The sequence below is a fragment of the Haematobia irritans genome, chromosome 4 (genome assembly GCF_050003625.1).
Source record: "Haematobia irritans isolate KBUSLIRL chromosome 4, ASM5000362v1, whole genome shotgun sequence".
In the NCBI taxonomy this organism is placed as follows: domain Eukaryota; kingdom Metazoa; phylum Arthropoda; class Insecta; order Diptera; family Muscidae; genus Haematobia; species Haematobia irritans.
In genome coordinates, this window is record NC_134400.1 from 15,439,373 (window position 1) to 15,460,490 (window position 21,118).

The window sequence follows — 21,118 nt, forward strand, 5'->3', positions numbered from 1 at the left end:
TGATTTTGGAAAAAATCGGTTCAGATTTAGATATAGCTGCCATATATATTTTTCACCGATCTGGTCATAATTGGCGTGTATATCAAGCGATCTTCCTCAAATTCCGTACGTCTGAATATTTTATGAGTCTCGAAAAACTTGCAAAATATCAGCCAAATCGGTTCAGATTTAGATATAGCTCCCATATATAGCTTTCGCCCGATTTACACTCATTTGCCCACAGAGGCCAATTTTTTGCTCCGATTTAGTTGAAATTTTGCACAGGGAGTAGAATCAGCATTGTAGCTATGCGTGTCAAATTTGGTTGAAATCGGTTCAGATTTAGATATAGCTCCCATATATAGCTTTCGCCCGATTTACACTCATTTGCCCACAGAGGCCAATTTTTTGCTCCGATTTAGTTGAAATTTTGCACAGGGAGTAGAATCAGCATTGTAGCTATGCGTGTCAAATTTGGTTGAAATCGGTTCAGATTTAGATATAGCTCCCATATATAGTTTTCGCCCGATTTACACTCATATGACCACAGAGGACAATTTTTTGCTCCGATTTAGTTGAAATTTTGCACAGGGAGTATAATTAGCATTGTAGTTATGCGTGCCAAATTTGGTTGAAATCGGTTCAGATTTAGATATAGCTCCCATATATAGCTTTCGCCCGATTTACACTCATATGACCACAGAGGCCAATTTTTTGCTCCGATTTAGTTGAAATTTTGCACAGGGAGTATAATTAGCATTGTAGCTATGCGTGCCAAATTTGGTTGAAATCGGTTCAGATTTAGATATATCTCCCATATATAGCTTTCGCCCGATTTACACTCATATGACCGTAGAGGCCAATTTTTAACTCCGATTTAGTTGAAATTTTACACAGGGAGTAGAATTAGCATTGTAGCTATGCGTGCCAAATTTGGTTGAAATCGGTTCAGATTTAGATATAGCTCCCATATATATGTTTTTCTGATTTCGACAAAAATGGTCAAAATACCAACATTTCGCCACTGCTTAGTCGAAAAGTTGTAAAAATGACTCTAGTTTTCCTAAACTTCTAATGCATATATATCGAGCGATAAATCATAAATAAACTTTTGCGAAGTTTTCTTAAAATTGCTCCAGATTTAAATGTTCCCATATTTTTTTACTAACATTGTGTTCCACCCTAGTGCATTAGCCGTCTTAAATTTTGAGTCTATAGATTTTGTAGAAGTCTATCAAATTCTGTCCAGATCGAGTGATATTTAAATGTATGTATTTGGGACAAACCTTTATATATAGCCTCAACACATTTGACGGATGTGATATGGTATCGAAAATTTAGATCTACAAAGTGGTGCAGGGTATAATATAGTCGGCCCCGCCCGACTTTAGACTTTCCTTACTTGTTTTTGATATAATATATACCACTTAACGGACTTACATACAATTTAGAAGATGGTGTTAGGAGGTTTTAAGATACCTTGCCATCGGCAAGCGTTACCGCAACTTAAGTAATTCGATTGTGGATGGCAGTGTTTAGAAGAAGTTTCTACGCAATCCATGATGGAGGGTACATAAGCTTCGGCCTGGCCGAACTTACGGCCGTATATACTTGTTAAAAAAATAAAAATAATGATCGGATACATCGTGCGTTGAACTCGGAACCTACCGTTTTCAAGTCAGAGGCTCTCCCTCTGTGCCACCCGCGCTCATTGGTTGATAGTGGCTTTTTACACACATGTACTCTCAGAGAGGTGCTATTGAAAAATTAGCTATGTCGATGTATGGAGTCTATATTTAGATTTTTGATCGCTGTTAGAGTCGAATTTGCTTCGAAACGGAAACCCCCACGCGATAGTTGTTATTGTTATTGTTGTTGTGGTTGAGACATTACTACCAGAAAACTTCCTGGCGATTCGAAGTAGTGACATTTTTGCGAAAGACGATAAAACAAACACTCAAATGTTGGCAGGGTTTGAGTGTGTAGAGGAGTGAGTGTGTATGTGTGTGTGTTTGTATTGGGGATTCTTGTGGTGGTGGGTAATGGCTTATTTTCAATAGCTATGGTAATGGTGATCTATAAGGCTATTATCGTTGGTAAGGCTTTACCCTACACCAAGCTTGAGGGAATTTTTATATCTAAGACTTAAACACAACCTAAGAACATGTGGTCGAATGTGTAGCGGGAATGGTTGCCACTCGAACCAAAAATAATCTACCAAAATTTGAAGGAAGTGGTACCAAAAGCTATCAAAAATAATACCCTGTTCCACAGTGTGGCGCAGGGTATAAAAATGATGTCAAAATTTTATTTCTATAGAAAATGTTCTCACAATTTTATTTCTATAGAAAATGTTCTCACAATCAAAGTTTTATTTCTATAGAAAATTTTCTCAAAATTTTATTTCTACATAGAAAATTTAGTCAAAATTTTATTTCTATAGAAAATTTTATCAAAACTTTTTTTCTATAGAAAAATTTTTTTCATTCTTTTTGTTTTGTTATTGTTGGTTTTGTTCTTTAAGCATTGTTGTTGTTTTTATTGCAGCTTAAAACCATACATTGACTAAACTACAAGTGTAGCTTAACCAACAGGGGAAAAGAATGTTTGTCAAATTTATTTGGGCAAAGCCCTATAGACTGCAAGATGGTTGGATGGACGCATGTTTCGGAATTACCACATTCCTCATCAGCATCCTCTACTTGCAGCAAAACTATCAACCAATTATCAGAATAAATTCAGGCAGTTCATTAAACCCAACAATGAACCACACTTGAACCTCCCGAAAAAAAGGTTTTGTATGATAGCCGGCTTATGTCGAAATAAATTCAAAACAAACATACCTCTTTTCCTATGCCACTGTCAAATCATCGATTTGCATTCAGTTGGCTGGGTTTATTTTGAGCGTGCCTCCTCTTCTTTTTCCATTCTTTTTGTTTTGTTATTGTTGGTTTTGTTCTTTAAGCATTGTTGTTGTTTTTATTGCAGCTTTTAAGCTGAATTTGTAATTTTATTTCTATAGAAAATTTTTGCACAATTGTATTTCCATAGAAAAATTTTTCAAAATTTTATTTCTATAGAAAATTTTTTCAAAATTTTATTTCCATAGAAAAACTTTTCCACATATTATTTCTATAGAAAATTTTGTCAAAATTTGTTTTCTATAGAAAATTTTATTTCCATAGAAAATTTTACCAAAATATTATTTTTGTAGAATATTTTGTCAATATTTTATTTCTATAGAAAAATTTTGTCAGGTTTCATTTCTCTAGAAAATTTTGTCAAAATTTGTTTTCTATAGAAAATTTAGTCAAAATTTTATTTCTACAGAAAATTTTGTCAACATTTTTTTCTATAGAATTTTTTTTTTAATTTTATTTCTATACAAAATTTTTGCAAAATTTTATTTCCATAGAAAATTTTTTCAAAATTTTATTTCCATAGAAAATTTTTTCAAAATTTTATTTCTATAGAAAATTTTTTCAAAATTGTATTTCCATAGAAAAAAAATTTCCCAATTTTATTTCTATAGAAAATTTTGTTAAAATTTGTTTTCTATAGAAAATTTTATTTCTATAGAAAATTTTATCAAAATATTATTTTTGTAGAAAATTTTGTCAATATATTATTTCTATAGAAAAGTTTTTTCAAGTTTGATTTCTTTAGAAAATTTTGTCAAAATTTTATTTCTATAGAAAATTTTGTCAAAATTTGTTCTCTATAGAAAATTTTGTAAAAATTTTATTTCGATAGAAAATTTTTTCACAATTTTATTTCTATAGAGAATTTTATTTCTATAGAAAATTTTATCAAAATTTTATTTCTATGGAAAATTTTCTCAAAATTTTATTTATATAGAAATTTTTTTCAAAATTTTATTTCTATAGAAAATTTTGTCAAAATTTTTTCTATTGAAAATTTTATCAAAATTTTATTTCTATTGAAAATTTTGTCAAAAAAAAAATCAAAATTTTATTTCCATAGAAAAAATTTTCCAAATGTTATTTCTATAGAAGGTTTTTTAAAAACTTTATTTCTATCGAAAATTTTTTCAAAATTTTATGTCCATTGAAAAAATTTTCCACATTTTATTTCTATAGAAAATTTTGTCAAAATTTGTTTTCTATAGAAAATTTAATTTCCATAGAAAATTTTATCAAAATATTATTTTTGTAGAAAATTTTGTCAATTTTTATTTCTATAGAAATATTTTGTCAAGTTTCATTTCTCTAGAAAATTTAGTCAAAATTTGTTGTCTATAGAACTGTTTTTTTTTTTTAATTTTATTCCCATACAAATTTTTTTCAAAATTTTATTTCCATAGAAAATTGTTTTCAAAATTTTATTTCTATAGAAATTTTTTTCAAAATTTTATTTCCATAGAAAAGTTTGTCAAAAATTGTATTTCTATAGAAAATTTTATTTCCATAGAAAATTTTATCAAAAATCTATTTGTAGAAAATTTTGTCAAAATTTTATTTCCATAGAAAAATTTTGTCAAGTTTCATTTTTGTAGAAAATTTTGTCAAAATTTTATTTCCATAGAAAATTTAATAAAATAGTATTTCTGTAGAAAATTTTGCCAAAATTTTATTTCTATAGAAAATTCTGTCAAGGTTTTATTTCTATAGAAAATTTTGTCAACGTTTTATTTCCATAGAACATTTTATTAAAACTTTATTTCCATAGAAAAGTTTGTTAAAAATTGTTTTTCTATAAAAATTTTTATTTCCATAGAAATGTTTTTCAAAATTTTATTTCTATAGAAAATTTTGTCAAAATTTTATTTCTATAGAAAAATTTTGTCAAGTTTCATTTCTATAGAAAATTTTCTCAACATTTATTTTGTATAGAAAAATTTTCTCAAACTTTTAGTTGTATAGAAATTTTTCTCAAAATTTCATTTGTATAGAAAAATTTGTCAACATTTTATTTCTATAGAAAAATTTGTCAACAAAATTTTATTTCTGTAGAAAATTTTCTTAAAATTTTATTTCTATTGAAAATTTTCTCAAAATTTTATTTCTAAAGCAAATTTTGTCTTTACGAAATTTGTGAAGTACCTTCTAGTTGGAGAGGAATATGTTTAAAATCTACCAAACCATCAACAATTCTACCAATCTACCATTTTTGGTAGTATTCTACCAACTCTGGCAACAGCGAATGCGGGATCAATATAGGGTGTAGGGCGTACCACATATATTTGTCTATGTCTACCTTATCTCTTTCTTGATTATTTGATTATTATTCTGGAATGTTGTTTTCGTGGTAGCTGTGGTTCTTTGTAGTGGTAGCCGTGGTATAGTTCAAGTTGTGATTATTTCTGGTTATATTGACGTTGGCTACCTAGTATTGTGTTGTGTAGGAAAAGTGGTGTCGATGGCAATATTGATGTTCATGTTTTATTGCCATAAATTGGGTTAAAGGCAAACAACAATAATAAAAACAATAGAAGCCCATTAAATCATAGCATATTGTTAGGCTCTTAGTAATTCCCTCAAAAAAAAATCAGGGACAATTTCAAAAGCTAATTTAACTTTTAGTTCATGATTTTTTTTAGTTATAGTTAAATTTTCCTGAGTGTGGAAAGATATTCTTGATTTCAATTATTTCTTGTTTACTTCATGAACTTAAAATAAGAAAAAAGTAAATACGGCCAGACAAAATCTTATTTAACCTCCCCCATGGATTGCGTACACTGTAAAAATCATATCCGGTTCAAAAGATTTTGTCTTTACACTAATGATTTTGGTAATGATTTCGAGCCAAAGAAACAGCAAATTGAATTGAGGAAACCTTGAGTTTTGGGTGCTTGATTTTGGAAATAAATTATTAATATTTTCGGTTTTTTCAAAATCGGTTTAACAACTTAAATGTCCAAATTTAGTCTCAACTTCAATTAAAAATGGTGCTATCTTTCAAGTAAAACAGTCTTTAAAATAATGTACTAAAAACATCTCCTATTTTGAACACTTTTTTGCTTTGTAGTCAAGATACAAAACAACAAAAAACAATTAGTAAAGTCAAGTTGACCAAGGACTTGAAATTTTTGGTCTCACGACAATAATATCAGTACTTATCTTACCCAACTGAAGCAACTGAAGCAACGAGTTCTGTGTTTCTGCAATCCGTGTTTCCATGCTAGTCCAGGTTGGCTCTTCGGTCTCATGATTATCACCTCAGCTGATATGCAGATCAAGATGGCACACTCCCATCTGTACCTCCAGAGAAGCGGTGGTCGTTGTTCTCATTGAACCAGTCATACAAATAAGAGCCGTCCTCTTTATTCTGTTGAGTTTCTGTATATGATTCCGATGGTTATTAATGGTCCACCAGAGGTGGCATCCATAGATAGCTTTCTGTTTACGGTGAGAAAATTTTGTCAAAATTTTATTTCTATAGAAACATTTGTCACAAGTTTATTTCTATAAAAATGTACTCGAAATTTTATTTCTGTAAAAAAATTTCTCAAAATTTTATTTCTGTATAGAAAATTTTGTTTTTTTGTATAGAAAGTTTTATTTCTATAGAAAATTTTGTCAAAATTGTATTTCTAGAAATATGTTGCAAAATCAAAGCACCAAGAATTCTTCCAATCTACCAAACAGTAAAAATAATCTAAATTTTAGAATTCTACCAACTCATGCAGAAAATTTCTCAAAATTTTATTTCAAAAGAAAATTTTCTCCAAATGTTATTTCTATAAAGAACATTTTGTCAAAATTTTATTTCTATAGAAAATTTTATTTCTACAGATAATTGTGTCAAAATTTTATTTCTATAGAAAAATTTGTTAAATTTTTTTTTTTATAGAAAATTTTATCAAAATTTTATTTCTATAGAAATATTTTGTCAAAATTGTATTTCTGTAGAATATTTCGACAAAATTTTGTTTCTATAAAAATGTTTCCCAAAATTTTATTTCTATGGAAGATTTTATCAAAATTTTATTTCTATGGAAAATTTTGTCAAACTTGTATTTCTATAGAACATAGAGAATTTGTCAAGATTTTATTTCTATACAAAATTTTGTCAAAATTGTATTTCTAGAAATATGTTGCAAAATCAAATCAAGAATTCTACCAATCTACTAAACAGTAAAAAAATCTGCCATTTTTTCTCATTCTACCAACTGTGGCAGAAAATTGTCTCAAAATTTTATTTCTATAGAAAATTTTCTCAAAATTTTATTTCTATAGAAAAATTTCTCAAAATTTTATTTCTATAAAAAATTTTCTCAAAATTTTATTTCTATAGAAAAAATTTTCCCAATTTTATTTCTATAAAAATTTTCTCAAAATTTGTTTTATTTCCATAGAAAATTTTATCAAAATATTATTTTTGTAGAAAATTTTGTCAATATTTTATTTCTATAGAAAAATTTTGTCAAGTTCGATTTCTCTAGAAAATTTTGTCAACATTTTATTTCTATAGAAAATTTTGTCAAAATTTGTTTTCTACAGAAAATGTTTCCAAAATTTTATTTCTATAGAAATTTTTTTCAAAATTTTATTTCTATAGAAAATTTTGTCAAAATTTTATTTCTATGGAAAATTTTGTCAAAAAAATTTGTTTAATCGACCTATAGCCGAAACTATGATAAGTATTGCTTAAAAATAAAATTTTATTTCTATAGAAAGTTTTGTCAAAATTTTTTTTCTATAGAAAATTTTTCAACATTTTATTCCTATAGAAAATTTTGTCAACGTTTTATTTCTATAGAAAATTTTGTCAACGTTTTATTTCCATAGAAAAGTATATCAAAAATTGTATTTCTATAGAAAATTCTATAGAAATTATTTCCATAGAAAATTTTATAAAAAATCTATTTGTAGAAAATTTAGAAAATTTTCTCAAAATGTTATTTCTATATAGAAAATTTTGTACAAATTTTATTTCTATAGAAAATTTTGTAAAAATTTTATTTCTACAGATAATTTTGTCAAAATTTTATTTCTATAGAAAAATTTGTTAAAATTTTATTTCTATAGAAAAATTTGTTAAAATTTTCTTTCTATAGAAATATTTTGTCAAAATGTTATTTCTACAGACAACTTTGTCAAAATTTTGTTTCTATAAAAATGTTTCCCAAAATTTTATTTCTATGGAAGATTTTATCAAAATTTTATTTCTATGGAAAATTTTGTCAAACTTGTATTTCCATAGAACATAGAGAATTTGTCAAAATTTTATTTCTATACAAAATTTTTTCAAAATTGTATTTCTAGAAATATGTTGCAAAATCAAATCACTAAGAATTCTACCAATCTGCCAAACAGTTAAAAAAAATCTACCATTTTTTCTCATTCTACGAACTGTGGCAGAAAATTTTCTCAAAATTTTATTTCTATAGAAAATTTTCTCAAAATTTTATTTATATAGAAAATTTTCTCAAAATTTTATTTCTATAGAAAATTTTCTCAAAATTTGTTTTATTTCCATAGAAAATATTATCAAAATATTATTTTTGTAGAAAATTTTGTCAATATTTTATTTCTATAGAAAATTTTGTCAACATTTTATTTCTATAGAAAATTTTCTCAAAATTTTATTCCTATAGAAAATTTTCTCAAAATTTTATTTCTATAACAATGTTTCCCTAAATTTTTTTTAATAGAAAATTTTGTAAAAATGTTATTTCTACAGACAACTTTGTCAAAATTTTGTTTCGATAAAATTTGTTTCCCAAAATTTTATTTCTATGGAAAATTTTATCAAAATTTTATTTCTATGGAAAATTTTGTCAAAATTGTATTTCTATAGAACATATAGAATTTGTCAAAATTTTATTTCTATAGAAAATTTTCTCAAAATTTTATTTCTATAGAAAATTTTTTCAAAATTTTATTTCATGGGTTTAGTGAACTGCCTGAATTTATTCTGATAATTGGTTGATAGTTTTGCTGCAAGTAGAGGATGCTGATGAGGAATGTGGTAATTCCGAAACGTGCGTCCATCCAACCATCTTGCAGTCTATAGGGCTTTGCCCAAATAAATTTGACAAACATTTTGTTCCTCTGTTGGTTAAGCTACACTTGTAGTTTAGTCAATGCATGTGTTTAAGCTGAAATCAAAAACAACAACAACAATGATTAAAGAAAACAAGTATATACGGCAGTAAGTTCGGCCAGGCCGAAGCTTATGTACCCTCCACCATGGATTGCGTAGAAACTTCTACTGAAGATTGTCATCCACAATCGAATTACTTGGGTTGCGGTAACACTTGCTGATGGCAAGGTATCTTAAAACTTCCTAACACCGTAATATATACAACATAGTCCATACGTGGTATATATTAAACTAAAAAGGCCGATTAAAATTTTGACAAAATAACATTTTGACAACATTTTCTATAGAAGTAAAATTTGGAAAAAATTTTCTATAGAAATAAAATTTGGAAAAAAAATTTCTATAGAAATAAAATTTTGACGAAATTTTCTATAGCAATAAAATTTTGACAAAATTTTCTATAGAAATAACATTTTGACAATGTTTTCTATAAAAATAAAATTTTAGTAGATTATCTTTTGGCTCGATTGGCAACCATGATTATGGACCGATATGGACCAATTTTTGTGTGTTGGGGATCGCCTATATATAACTATAGACCGATTCGGACCAATTTTGGCATGGTTATTAGCGGCCTTATACTAACACCACGTTGCAAATTTCAACCGGATCGGATGAATTTTGCTCCTCCAAGAGGCTCCGGAGATCAAATCTGAGGATCGGTTTATATGGGGGCTATATATAATTATGGGCCGATGTGGACCAATTTTTGCATGGTCATTAGAGAACATATACCAAACCCATGTACCAAATTTCAGCCGGATCGGATGAAATTTGCTTCTCTTAAAGGCTCCGCAAGCCAAATCGGGGGATCGGTTTATATGGGGGCTATACATAATTATGGGCCGATGTGGACCAATTTTTGCATGGTCATTAGAGAACATATACCAACACCATGTACCAAATTTCAGCCGGATCGGATGAAATTTGCTTCTCTTAGAGGCTCCGCAAGCCAAATCTGGGGATCAGCTTATATGGGGGCTATATGTAATTATGGACCGATATGGACCAATTTCTGCATGGTTGTTAGAGACGATATACTAACACTATCTACCAAATTTCAGCCCGATCGGATGAAATTTGCTTCTCTTAGAGCAATCGCAAGCCAAATTTGGGGGTCCGTTTATATGGGGGCTATACGTAAAAGTGGACCGATATGGCCCATTTGCAATACCATCCGACCTACATCAATAGCAACTACTTGTGCTAAGTTTCAAGTTGATAGCTTGTTTCGTTCGGAAGTTTGTGTGATTTCAACAGACGGACGGACGGACATGCCCAGATCGACTCAGAATTTCACCACGACCCAGAATATATATACTTTATGGGGTCTTCGAGCAATATTTCGATGTGTTACAAACGGAATGACAAAGCTAATATACCCCCCCCCCCCATCCTATGGTGGAGGGTATAAAAACTAACAATAACAAAACGAATGAAAATTTTATTTCTATAGAAAATTTTGTCAACATTTTCTTTCTTTAGAAAATTATGTCAATATTTTATTTCTATAGAAAATTTTTTGTCAAAAATTTCTTTCTTTAAAAGATTTTGTCAACATTTTATTTCTATAGAAAATTTTCTCAAAATTTTTATACCCTGCTCCACACTGTGGAACAGGGTATTATAAGTTAGTGCATATGTTTGCAACACCCAGAAGGAGACGAGATAGACACATGGTGTCTTTGGCAAAAATGCTCAGGGTGGGTTCCTGAGTCGATATAGCGATGTCCGTCTGTCCGTGAACACATTTTTGTAATCAAAGTCTAGGTCGCAGTTTTACTCCAATCGACTTCAAATTTGGCACAAGTATGTGTTTTGGCTCAGAATAGATCCCTATTGATTTTGGAAGAAATCGGTTCAGATTTAGATATAGCTCCCATATATATATATATATATATATTTCGCCCGATATGGACTTATATGGCCCCAGAAGCCAGAGTGTTACCCTAATTTGCTTAAAATTTTGCACAAGAAGAACAATTAGTACTATAGTCAAGTGTGCCAAATTTTATTGAAATCGGTTCAGATTTAGATATAGCTCCCATATATATCTTTCGCCCGATATGGACTAATATGGTCCTAAAAGCTAAAGTTTTGACCCAATTTGGTTGAAATTTTGCACAGGGAGTAGATTTAGCATTCTAGCTATGCGTGCCAAATTTCATTGAAATCGGTTCAGATTTATATATAGCTCCCATATATAGCTTTCGCCCGATTTACACTCATATGTAGAAAATTTTCTCAAAATTTATTTCTATAGAAAATTTTGTCAAAATTTTATTTCTATAGAAAATGTTGTCAACATTTTATTTCTATAGAAAATTTTCTCAAAATTTTGTTTTTATAAAAAATTTTGTCAACATTTTATTTCTGTGGAAAATTTTTGAAAAAATTTTATTTCAACAGAAAGTTTTGTCAAAATTTTATTTCTATAGAAAATTTTGTGACAAATTTATTTCTATAGAAAATTTTCTCAAAATTTTATTCCTATAGAAAATTTTCTCTAAATTTTATTTCTATAGAATTTTTAATTCTCTCCAAATAATTTCTTTTATCTGGAGAAGAATATTTTGCAAAATCTGATAAAATTTTATTTTTATAGAAAATTTTGTGACAATTTTATTTCTATAGAAAATTTTCTCTAACTTTTATTTCTATAGAATTTTTAATCTCGAAATAATTTATTTTATCTGGAGAAGTATATTTTGCAAAATCTGATAAAATTTTATTTCTATAGAACATTTTGTGACAATTTTATTTCTATAGAAAATTTTCTCAAAATTTTATTTCTGTAGAAAATTTTGTCAAAATTGTATTTCTATAAAATTTTTAATACTCTCGACATAATTTCTTTTAGCTGGAGAAGAATATTTTGCAAAATCTTCCAAAACATCAAAAATTCTACCAATCTTCCAAACAGTAAATAATCCACCAATTTTTAACCAATCCCTTTTCTACGAATTGATGTCTATAACCTTTACAACTTAACCTATATATTTTTCGCCCGATATGGACTTATATGGCCCAGAAGCCTGAGTTTTCGCCCAATTTGGTTGAAATTTTGCACAGGGAGTAGATATAGCATTCCAGCAATGCGTGCCAAATTTGGTTGAAATCGGTTAAGATTTAGATATAGCTCCCATATATATGTTTTTCTGATTGCGACAAAAATGGTCAAAATACCAACATTTTCCTTGTAAAATCGCCACTGCTTAGTCGAAAAGTTGTAAAACTCACTCTAATTTTCCTAAACTTGTAATACATATATATCGAGCGATAAATCATAAATAAACTTTTGCGAAGTTTCCTTAAAATTGCTTCAGATTTAAATGTTTCCCATATTTTTTTTTACTAAAATTGTGTTCCACCCTAGTGCATTAGCCAACTTAAATTTTGAGTCTATAGATTTTGTAAAAGTCTATCAAATTCTGTCCAAATCAAGTGATATTTAAATGTATGTATTTGGGGCGAACCTTTATATAGCACCCAACACATTTGACGGATGTGATATGGTATCGAAAATTTAGATCTACAAAGTGGTGCAGGGTATAATATAGTCGGTCCCGCCCGACTTTAGACTTTCCTTACTTGTTTTGTCTAGAAAAACAAAAAAAACATTTAATCTATGTCAATTAATAAATTACCTGTAATCTAGTGGAAGGCGATGACACAACCAAACATATCTGCATAGTTTTTTGTTTAGAAAATTTTGTTAATTTGAATTTGGTTGCTCAAGTGGCATACTTTTAGCAGAACATATAAAAGTGTTGCATATTTTCAGGTGTTTTTAATTATTCTTTATACAGTAGAACTTCTCAATTATTTTTCATCGTTTTTTCTCCTTACAGCAAAATTTGCTTCACGGGAAATCAATCAACTGTAACAACTAAATATACTTGATGTGTTTTTTTTTTAATTTAGTCTAAATTAGTTTTATAAAAAAAAAATAAACTTTTTGGGTAAATCCAAAAATTAGAGGGAATAAAACCATTAAACTATAAATAACAATTAGGGGAAAACGATAACGCTTCTTTATAGGATTAACTTAACTAACATTTAGTGATTGATTTAAAAACAAAAACACGGAAAAAAACCAACAAGTCATCATATTTCCTCCAAGGGAAAAATATTATGGATAAAACGCCAACTCTGCATATTAAAGGAGTTGGCAAAATTTTAGATCTCGTTAAACAAACAACTTCATCTACGGCCCAAAAAGCCTCATCGGCCACATCATCAATTTCATCGTCGCCTAAGCTATCAACAAAAATATTTTTAGGCAAGCCTTTAAGCACATCATTGTCATCCTCCACCTCCTGTTTGCCCTCGTCATCATCGAAACACCATAGTAACATTGCAAAATCATCGAAACGCTATAGACTTCAAAGGTCTACGGACAATTTTGATGATGCTGATGTGGAGAATTTTCTAAATTCACCCAAAACAGCATTGACACCCTCCCCCAGTGTACTCAGCGTAATGGGTGGAGGTTTTGTGACACCTCCCACTGCTGCATATACCAAAAACTACATCGAGAGTGCTGCAACTACCGTGGCATTACTAACGAACTTTAACAACGAAGCTAAGAGCGGGAAAGCGTCGACCACGCCTCCACCACCATCGCCACCACCTCCCCACGAGGAGCCCGACACTCTACTACCAATGCACGAAAAGCTGTTGGAAAACGACGGGTGCGATAAGAATCCCCCGACCAAGACTGAGACTAAGGTGAAGCATAAACCCCATAAGGAATCAAAATTTGCCGAAAAGCTAAGGCGTAGCTTTCGCAGGGCCGAGCATAAATCGCTGGAAATTAAACGCCAGGATAAAATCGATACAAATGTAATCCAGGAACGCAGTGGTAGCTTGAGACCTTTGCACCAGCAATTACATAACTCAGCCTCCATATTCTCGCTGACTAATTTGCCAGGCTTGGGTGGCCATATCAATCCAGCCCTGCTTCTGGATAGTCCTGACGAGAGTACCCCGCCCGAATTTGCCTATCGCCACTTGAGTAGTGTGGCAACTACCAACTCCAGTACCTCTTTGGAGAGTAATTTCTGTGAGAGTCCCACCACCAGCATAAGCTACTGGGCTTGGCATATGAACAACAACAATATGGGTTCCGAAGTTAGTACCAACTCCAATGTGAATTCCAATCAAACGACTCAAAATCCAAACAATCGAACTCTAAACACTAAACCGGATGCGGGCGCAGCTGTGGGACAAGCTAGCTCAGGCTCTCAGCGCTCTAAACGCCTGGAACAGCAAAGTAGCAGCAAAAGTGATCATGGGGACCACCCAGCCGTTACGGCAGATAGCCGTAGCTGTAGTACAGCCAGTGAAAGCAGCACTGCTGCCAAATTGACGCGACTTCAGAATTTTCTCTTCAAGTCGAGCAATGAAAGTTCTCGCAGCATTCAAGGTCATTCCAATGAAGGCTTTACAGTGTCCTCGTTCAATTCGTCTTCGGGTGAATGGGAGAATCTATGTAATTTTCCCTCGACTAGTCAAAATGTTACCATCAGCGATGACCTAACCCAATTCCCGCTGGCCGTGGAAGAGGAGAGGCACCAAGTGAAAAAGGAGAGCCTAAGCGATTCCAATGGCTCTCTAAGGAATTACTATCAATACACTTTGGCTTCGCCCAGTAATCCGTTTCTGCCGGAAATTACCGCTCGCACATATCACAGTACCTATGAAGAGGCCGAAGAGGATCAGGAGATTGAAGATGAACTCGACTCCAATGTTACTTCGGTGAAATATTCCATTGGAAGTCATTCGGCCCAAATGCCTACACCCAATTATAGTCGCACTGGATCCCAAGAATCGACCCACAGTGAATATGGAGCTTGTGGGGGAAAGGGGGCTACATCTTCGTTGGGCACTTCGACGCCAGGTAAACACAAACGGAAACTTTTCAGTTTATCCACACCAACCAAATTGGATTTTCCCACAACACAAACCCAGACGGCGCAAATAGTCAATACCACAAGCAGTAGTCAACATCATCACAATCACCATCATCAAAATCAACGTCAGCCACCACCACCAGTACCAGCGGCATCAGCAGCGGCTCACTCCCATCAAAGTAATGTGGGCAAGGCATCAACATGCAATCTGGTACGGAGCTTGAATCCTTTTTTGCCTTCCACCACAGTTACATCTTCTTCCCCGCCGCAACGTACCTCATCCTCCAGCAGTCTAAACAAACAACAACGCTCGGGACCATATAAACAGCAGGCTGTAACCTCACCCATTGCCATACCCATGACTGCGGCATCATCGACTATGTCATCGTCGGCTTCACCGGCCTTGAAGGATTTAAATGCTAGACGTGAAGAATTCCTCAAGGCAACTATGCAGATATGTTTGGTTGTGTCACCGCCTTCCACTAGATTACAGGTAATTTATTAATTGACATAGATTAAATGTTTTTTGTTTTTATATTTTTAAGATTGTATATAAACAAAATAAAATATTTTAATTTTTTTTTACTATTAAAATTTTGTGTTTTTCTTTTGTTAAAGTTTACTCCAAAAATATATTGCATAGAATATATTTTTATTTCTTAATTTAAAAAAAAAAATTATTTTAATTTAATTAAATCAATTATTAATTAAATTAAATTATTTTATATTAATTTATTTAATTTAAAACCCTTATACATTTTAATTTTATTTATATTGTTTTTATATCGTCCACCATAGGACCTCCTCATAATGAATATATTCCCAATGTTTATACATTTCACCACTACGTACGAAGTAGTGGAAAGAATAGACTAAGATCCATCACTTAGTATACCAATCGTCGTAAAATTAAGTTCTGAATCGCTTTGGTGATGTCCGTCTATCTGTTCATGTATTTTTAAGTTCGAAGTACAACTCGCAGTTCGATCGTCCTCAAATATGACATAAAGTTCTACTTCGCCTCAAAGACAATCCCTATTGATTTTAGTAAATCAGTTCAGATTTATATATAGCTGCTTTATATATTTATAACTGGTCTTATAATGGTTAGGTTAGTTTGTCGAGGATGACAATAACATTTCTTGGATCGATAATGATGTCCACTTAGTCCACTATAGGTCCATTGTGTGACCTTAAGGTAATTTTCTCAACTTCTTCTCCCTGTAGGGCTCTCAAGATTTTCCATTTAACCGTTTTCCTTAAATTTGCTTAAAACATCCAACCAGAGGCACTGATGAATTTTTTTTTTCTATAGAAAATTTTGTCAAAATTTTATTTCTACAGAAAATTTTATTAAAATTATATTTCTATAGAAAATTTTGTCACAATTTTATTTCTATAGAAAATGTTGTCAAAATTTTATTTCTATAGAAAATTTTTTCAAAATTTTATTTCTATAGAAAATTTTGTCAAAATTTTATTTCTATAGAAAATTTTGTCAAAATGTTATTTCTATAGAAAATTTTGTCAAAATTTTATTTCTATAGAAAATTTTGTCAAAATTTTATTTCTATAGAAAATTTTGTCAAAATTTTATTTCTATAGAAAATGTTGTCAAAATTTTATTTCTATAGAAAATTTTGTCAAAATTTTATTTCTATAGAAAATTTTGTCAAAACTTTATTTTGTCAAAATTTTGTCAAATTTTCTATAGAAATAAAATTTTGTCAATAGAAATAAAATTTTGACAAAATTTTAATAATTATTTAATAAAATTATCTATAGCAATAAAATTTTAACAAAATTTTATTTCTATAGAAAATTTTCTCAAAATTTTATTTCTATAGATTTTTTTTCAAAATTGTATTTCTATAGAAAATTTTCTAAAAATTTTATTTCTATAGAAAATTTTATCAACATTTTATTTCTATAGAAAATTTTGTTAAAATTTTATTATTTTATTTCTATAGAAAATTTTGTAAAAATTTTATTTCTATAGAAAATTTTGTCAAAATTTTATTTCTATTGAAAGTTTTGTCAAAATTTTATTTCCATAAAAAATTTTATCAAAATTTTTTTTCCATAGAAAATTTTGTCAAATTTCATTTTCATAGAAAAATTTGTCAAAATGTCATTTCCATATAAAATTTTGTCAATATTTTATTTCTATAGAAAATTTTGTCAAAATTTTATTGCTATAGAAAATTTTCTCAAAATTTTATTTCTATAGATAATTTTATCAACATTTTATTTCTATAGAAAATGTTGTCAACATTTTATTTTTATAAAAAATGTTGTCAACATTTTATTTCTTTAGAAAATGTTGTCAACATTTTATTTCTATAGAAAATTTTGTCAAAATTTTTTTTCTATAGAAAATTTTGTCAAAATTTTATTTCTATAGAAAATTTTGTCAAAATTTTATTTCTATAGAAAGTTTTGTCAAAATTTTATTTCCATAGAAAATTTTGTCAAAATTTCATTTCCATAGAAAAATTTGTTAAAATTTCATTTCCATATAAAATTTTGTCAAAATTTTATTTCTATAGAAAATCTTGTCAAAATTTTATTTCTATAGAAAATTTTTTCAAAATTTTATTTCTATAGAAAATTTTGTCAAAATTTTATTTCTATAGAAAGTTTTGTCAACATTTTATTTCCATAAAAATTGTTATCAAAATTTTATTTCCATAGAAAATTTTGTCAAAATTTCATTTCCACTTGCCAATTTCATCATATCTGAGACCTATTCTGACCATATGTTTCCTAAGGTTGTTATATCCAGTTATAATTCCAATTGCTATGGCGATGAAGAGACAGGAGTCTGTCTCGCAATTTGTAGGCCTTTTTTTGTCACATATCAGCTTGGTTTGCAAACAAACTTCCGAAGAGACCCAACGTCCTCGCCATAGTTCACCAAATTTGACATGAATGTTGTAAAAATATGAAGTCAGCGGAGGAAACGCGTTCGCAACGACATTATTCGTTCGGTTAGGTTAAGTTGTAAAGGTTATAGACATCAATTCGTAGAAAAGGGATTGGTTAAAAATTGGTGGATTATTTACTGTTTGGTAGATTGGTAGAATTTTTGATGTTTTGGAAGATTTTGCAAAATATTCTTCTCCAGCTAAAAGAAATTATGTCGAGAGTATTAAAAATTTAATAGAAATACAATTTTGACAAAATTTTCTACAGAAATAAAATTTTGAGAAAATTTTCTATAGAAATAAAATGTTCTATAGAAATAAAATTTTATCAGATTTTGCAAAATATACTTCTCCAGATAAAATAAATTATTTCGAGATTAAAAATTCTATAGAAATAAAAGTTAGAGAAAATTTTCTATAGAAATAAAATTGTCACAAAATTTTATCAGATTTTGCAAAATATTCTTCTCCAGATAAAAGAAATTATTTGGAGAGAATTAAAAATTCTATAGAAATAAAATTTAGAGAAAATTTTCTATAGGAATAAAATTTTGAGAAAATTTTCTATAGAAATAAATTTGTCACAAAATTTTCTATAGAAATAAAATTTTGACAAAACTTTCTGTTGAAATAAATTTTTTTCAAAAATTTTCCACAGAAATAAAATGTTTTTTACAAAAACAAAATTTTGACAAAATTTTCTATAGAAATAAAATGCTGACAACATTTTCTATAGAAATAAAATTTTGACAAAATTTTCTATAGAAATAAATTTTGAGAAAATTTTCTACAGAATTTAGAAAATATTTTCTATAGAAATAAAATTGTATCAGATTTTGCAAAATATTCTTCTCCAGATAAAAGAAATTATTTCGAGAGAATTAAAAATTCTGTAAAAATAAAATTTAGAGAAAAATTTCTATAGAAATAAAATTTAGAGAAAATTTTCTATAGAAATAAAATTTAGAGAAAATTTTCTATAGAAATAAATTTGTCACAAAATTTTCTATAGAAATAAAATTTAGAGAAAATTTTCTATAGAAATAAAATTTAGAGAAAATTTTCTATAGAAATAAAATTTAGACAAAATTTTTTTATAAAAATAAAATTTTGACAAAATTTTTTATAGAAATAAAATTTTGACAAAATTTTCTATAGAAATAAAATTTTAACAAAATTTTCTATAGAAATAAAATTTTGAGAAAATTTTCTATAGAAATAAATTTGTCACAAAATTTTCTATAGAAATAAAATTTTGACAAAACTTTCTGTAGAAATAAAATTTTACCAAAAATTTTCTATAGAAATGAAATTTTGACAAAATTTTTTATAAAAACAAAATTTTCTATAGAAATAAAATGTTGACAACATTTTCTATAGAAATAAACTTTTGACAAAATTTTGTTATAAAAATAAAATTTTGACAAAATTTTCTATAGAAATACAATTTTGAGAAAATTTCCTATAGAAAATGCTACATAAATACACTATTTTTATTACACAAATTTATATGAAAGTGTGGTTTGAAATTTATTAAATAATTTAAAATAAAAAAATTTAACTAAATTAAATTAAATTATATTTTTTTAATTGAATTGAGTAGTGTAAACAAGTGAGGTTGGCCGTTGTAGCGTCCGTTTGGGTCAGGCGTTTGCTACATGTTTTCGTATTATTTGTTTCATTTTTGCCTTTGGGGGCTTCCATGAACTTTTCCAATTTAATTTATGAATAAAATTATTAAACATATAAATTAATTCTCACTCAGCAATCCCTTAATTAATTCATCTGTATAATCGGCTTTAAATTTTATCCCAGGCTATAAACTATTATGGAGAGGTTGCAAAAGAAAAACAACAACAAATTCTTCAAAATCAATTACTAGAAATCTATTTACAACAAAAAAATTACTGCAATATTCAGCTGGTGAAAAATACAAACTTACAAACACACACACACACACTTACACACTTACACACTTACACACTCAAACGGTGTGTTAATGTACCTTTAGGCTATTTCCACAAATCCGTGTTAAAACGAATGCCATAGCCGGTGTTTCCGTCTCCGTTGTTGTAACCAACTTTCAATTTGCGGTTGATGCACAATACTTTTTTGCTGTTGTTGTTTTAAATGAAATGCTGAGAATTTGTTGTGAAAATACCATTTGACAGCTGGTTATTAATTATTTATGCAAATTTACAAATATTTGTATGTAACACATTTTTATTATCGTTGTTGCTGTTGTTGGTAGTTGGTAATGTTGTGGCTTTAAGGTTTTCCCTCTGGTGGTGCCTTTTTAAAAATCCCATTGTGTGACCACAAATATTTCCACTTGGAAATATGGCAGGCATAATGACAAAAAGGAATATTCGTGGAATATCATTAACAGAGTTTTCATTTTCAAAAAGAAATCCCACGACTTATGTTAGTATTTGTGATAGCTTACATTTAAAAAAATGAGCGAAAAGGAGGTTGGGGTGGCATTGGGATAAATAATCCAAAGCCGGAAGCTGGTTAATGAATTCTCTGTGCAAGCAAAAGCTATAGGAAAAAATAAACAAATAACTTAGGGTATGGTCACACTGGTCAAATATTTGACTGACATCAAAAAAGAATTGATCACTGCACTCAAACCAGCGAATATTTTTACCTCATATTGGATAGATAACATAACGATACGAATGTTTTCAAAAAACAGTTCTCAGATATTTCGAAAATGCTCCTGGAAAAATGTTTGACACTCATTTCGGTCAAATATTTGCCTAGTGTGACCATACCCTTAGTTTAATGATATTCAGTATAAATTCAAGTGGATTTCAAGACAATACACAGGAATTTCACATAAAGAAACAAACCAACGTATGCGTATGCCTTTTGGGGAAAGTGAAATAATTCTGATATTTTATACTTCCCAGAGGCAAGATGAAATAATTACCCAGCAAACAAATTTGCAATTGCAGTATCTTTTAGTCCAAAAATTTCTGCAATCACAAAAGCTATTGAGTCGCTGTTGATGAGGCCGTTATTCAGAAGTGATATCAGCATCTTCTTGACAGTCAAGCAGTTCTAAAGGCCTTGGACAATTCAGACGTAAGGTCTATGGTAGTCAGCTGATCTCGTTGCACAAACTTTTCTATAGATAGAAAATTTTGACAAAATTTCCTATAGAAATAAAATGTTGACAAAATTTGCTATAGAAATAAAATCTTGACAAAGTTTTCTACAGAA

The 21,118-nt window shown here is 29.1% G+C and overlaps 2 protein-coding genes across 7 annotated transcripts in view; both read left to right on the forward strand.

Annotated features, from left to right (window-relative positions):
- Positions 1-21,118, forward strand: part of LOC142235152 (uncharacterized) — a 454,428-nt gene that overhangs the window by 338,051 nt on the left and 95,259 nt on the right. The gene's annotated exons all lie outside the window — the stretch shown is intronic.
- On the forward strand, positions 13,039-15,468 carry LOC142233257 (uncharacterized). Its single transcript, XM_075304105.1, has one exon. It carries the CDS (start codon positions 13,183-13,185, stop codon positions 15,466-15,468), a length of 2,286 nt encoding a protein of 761 aa, XP_075160220.1. The 5' UTR covers positions 13,039-13,182.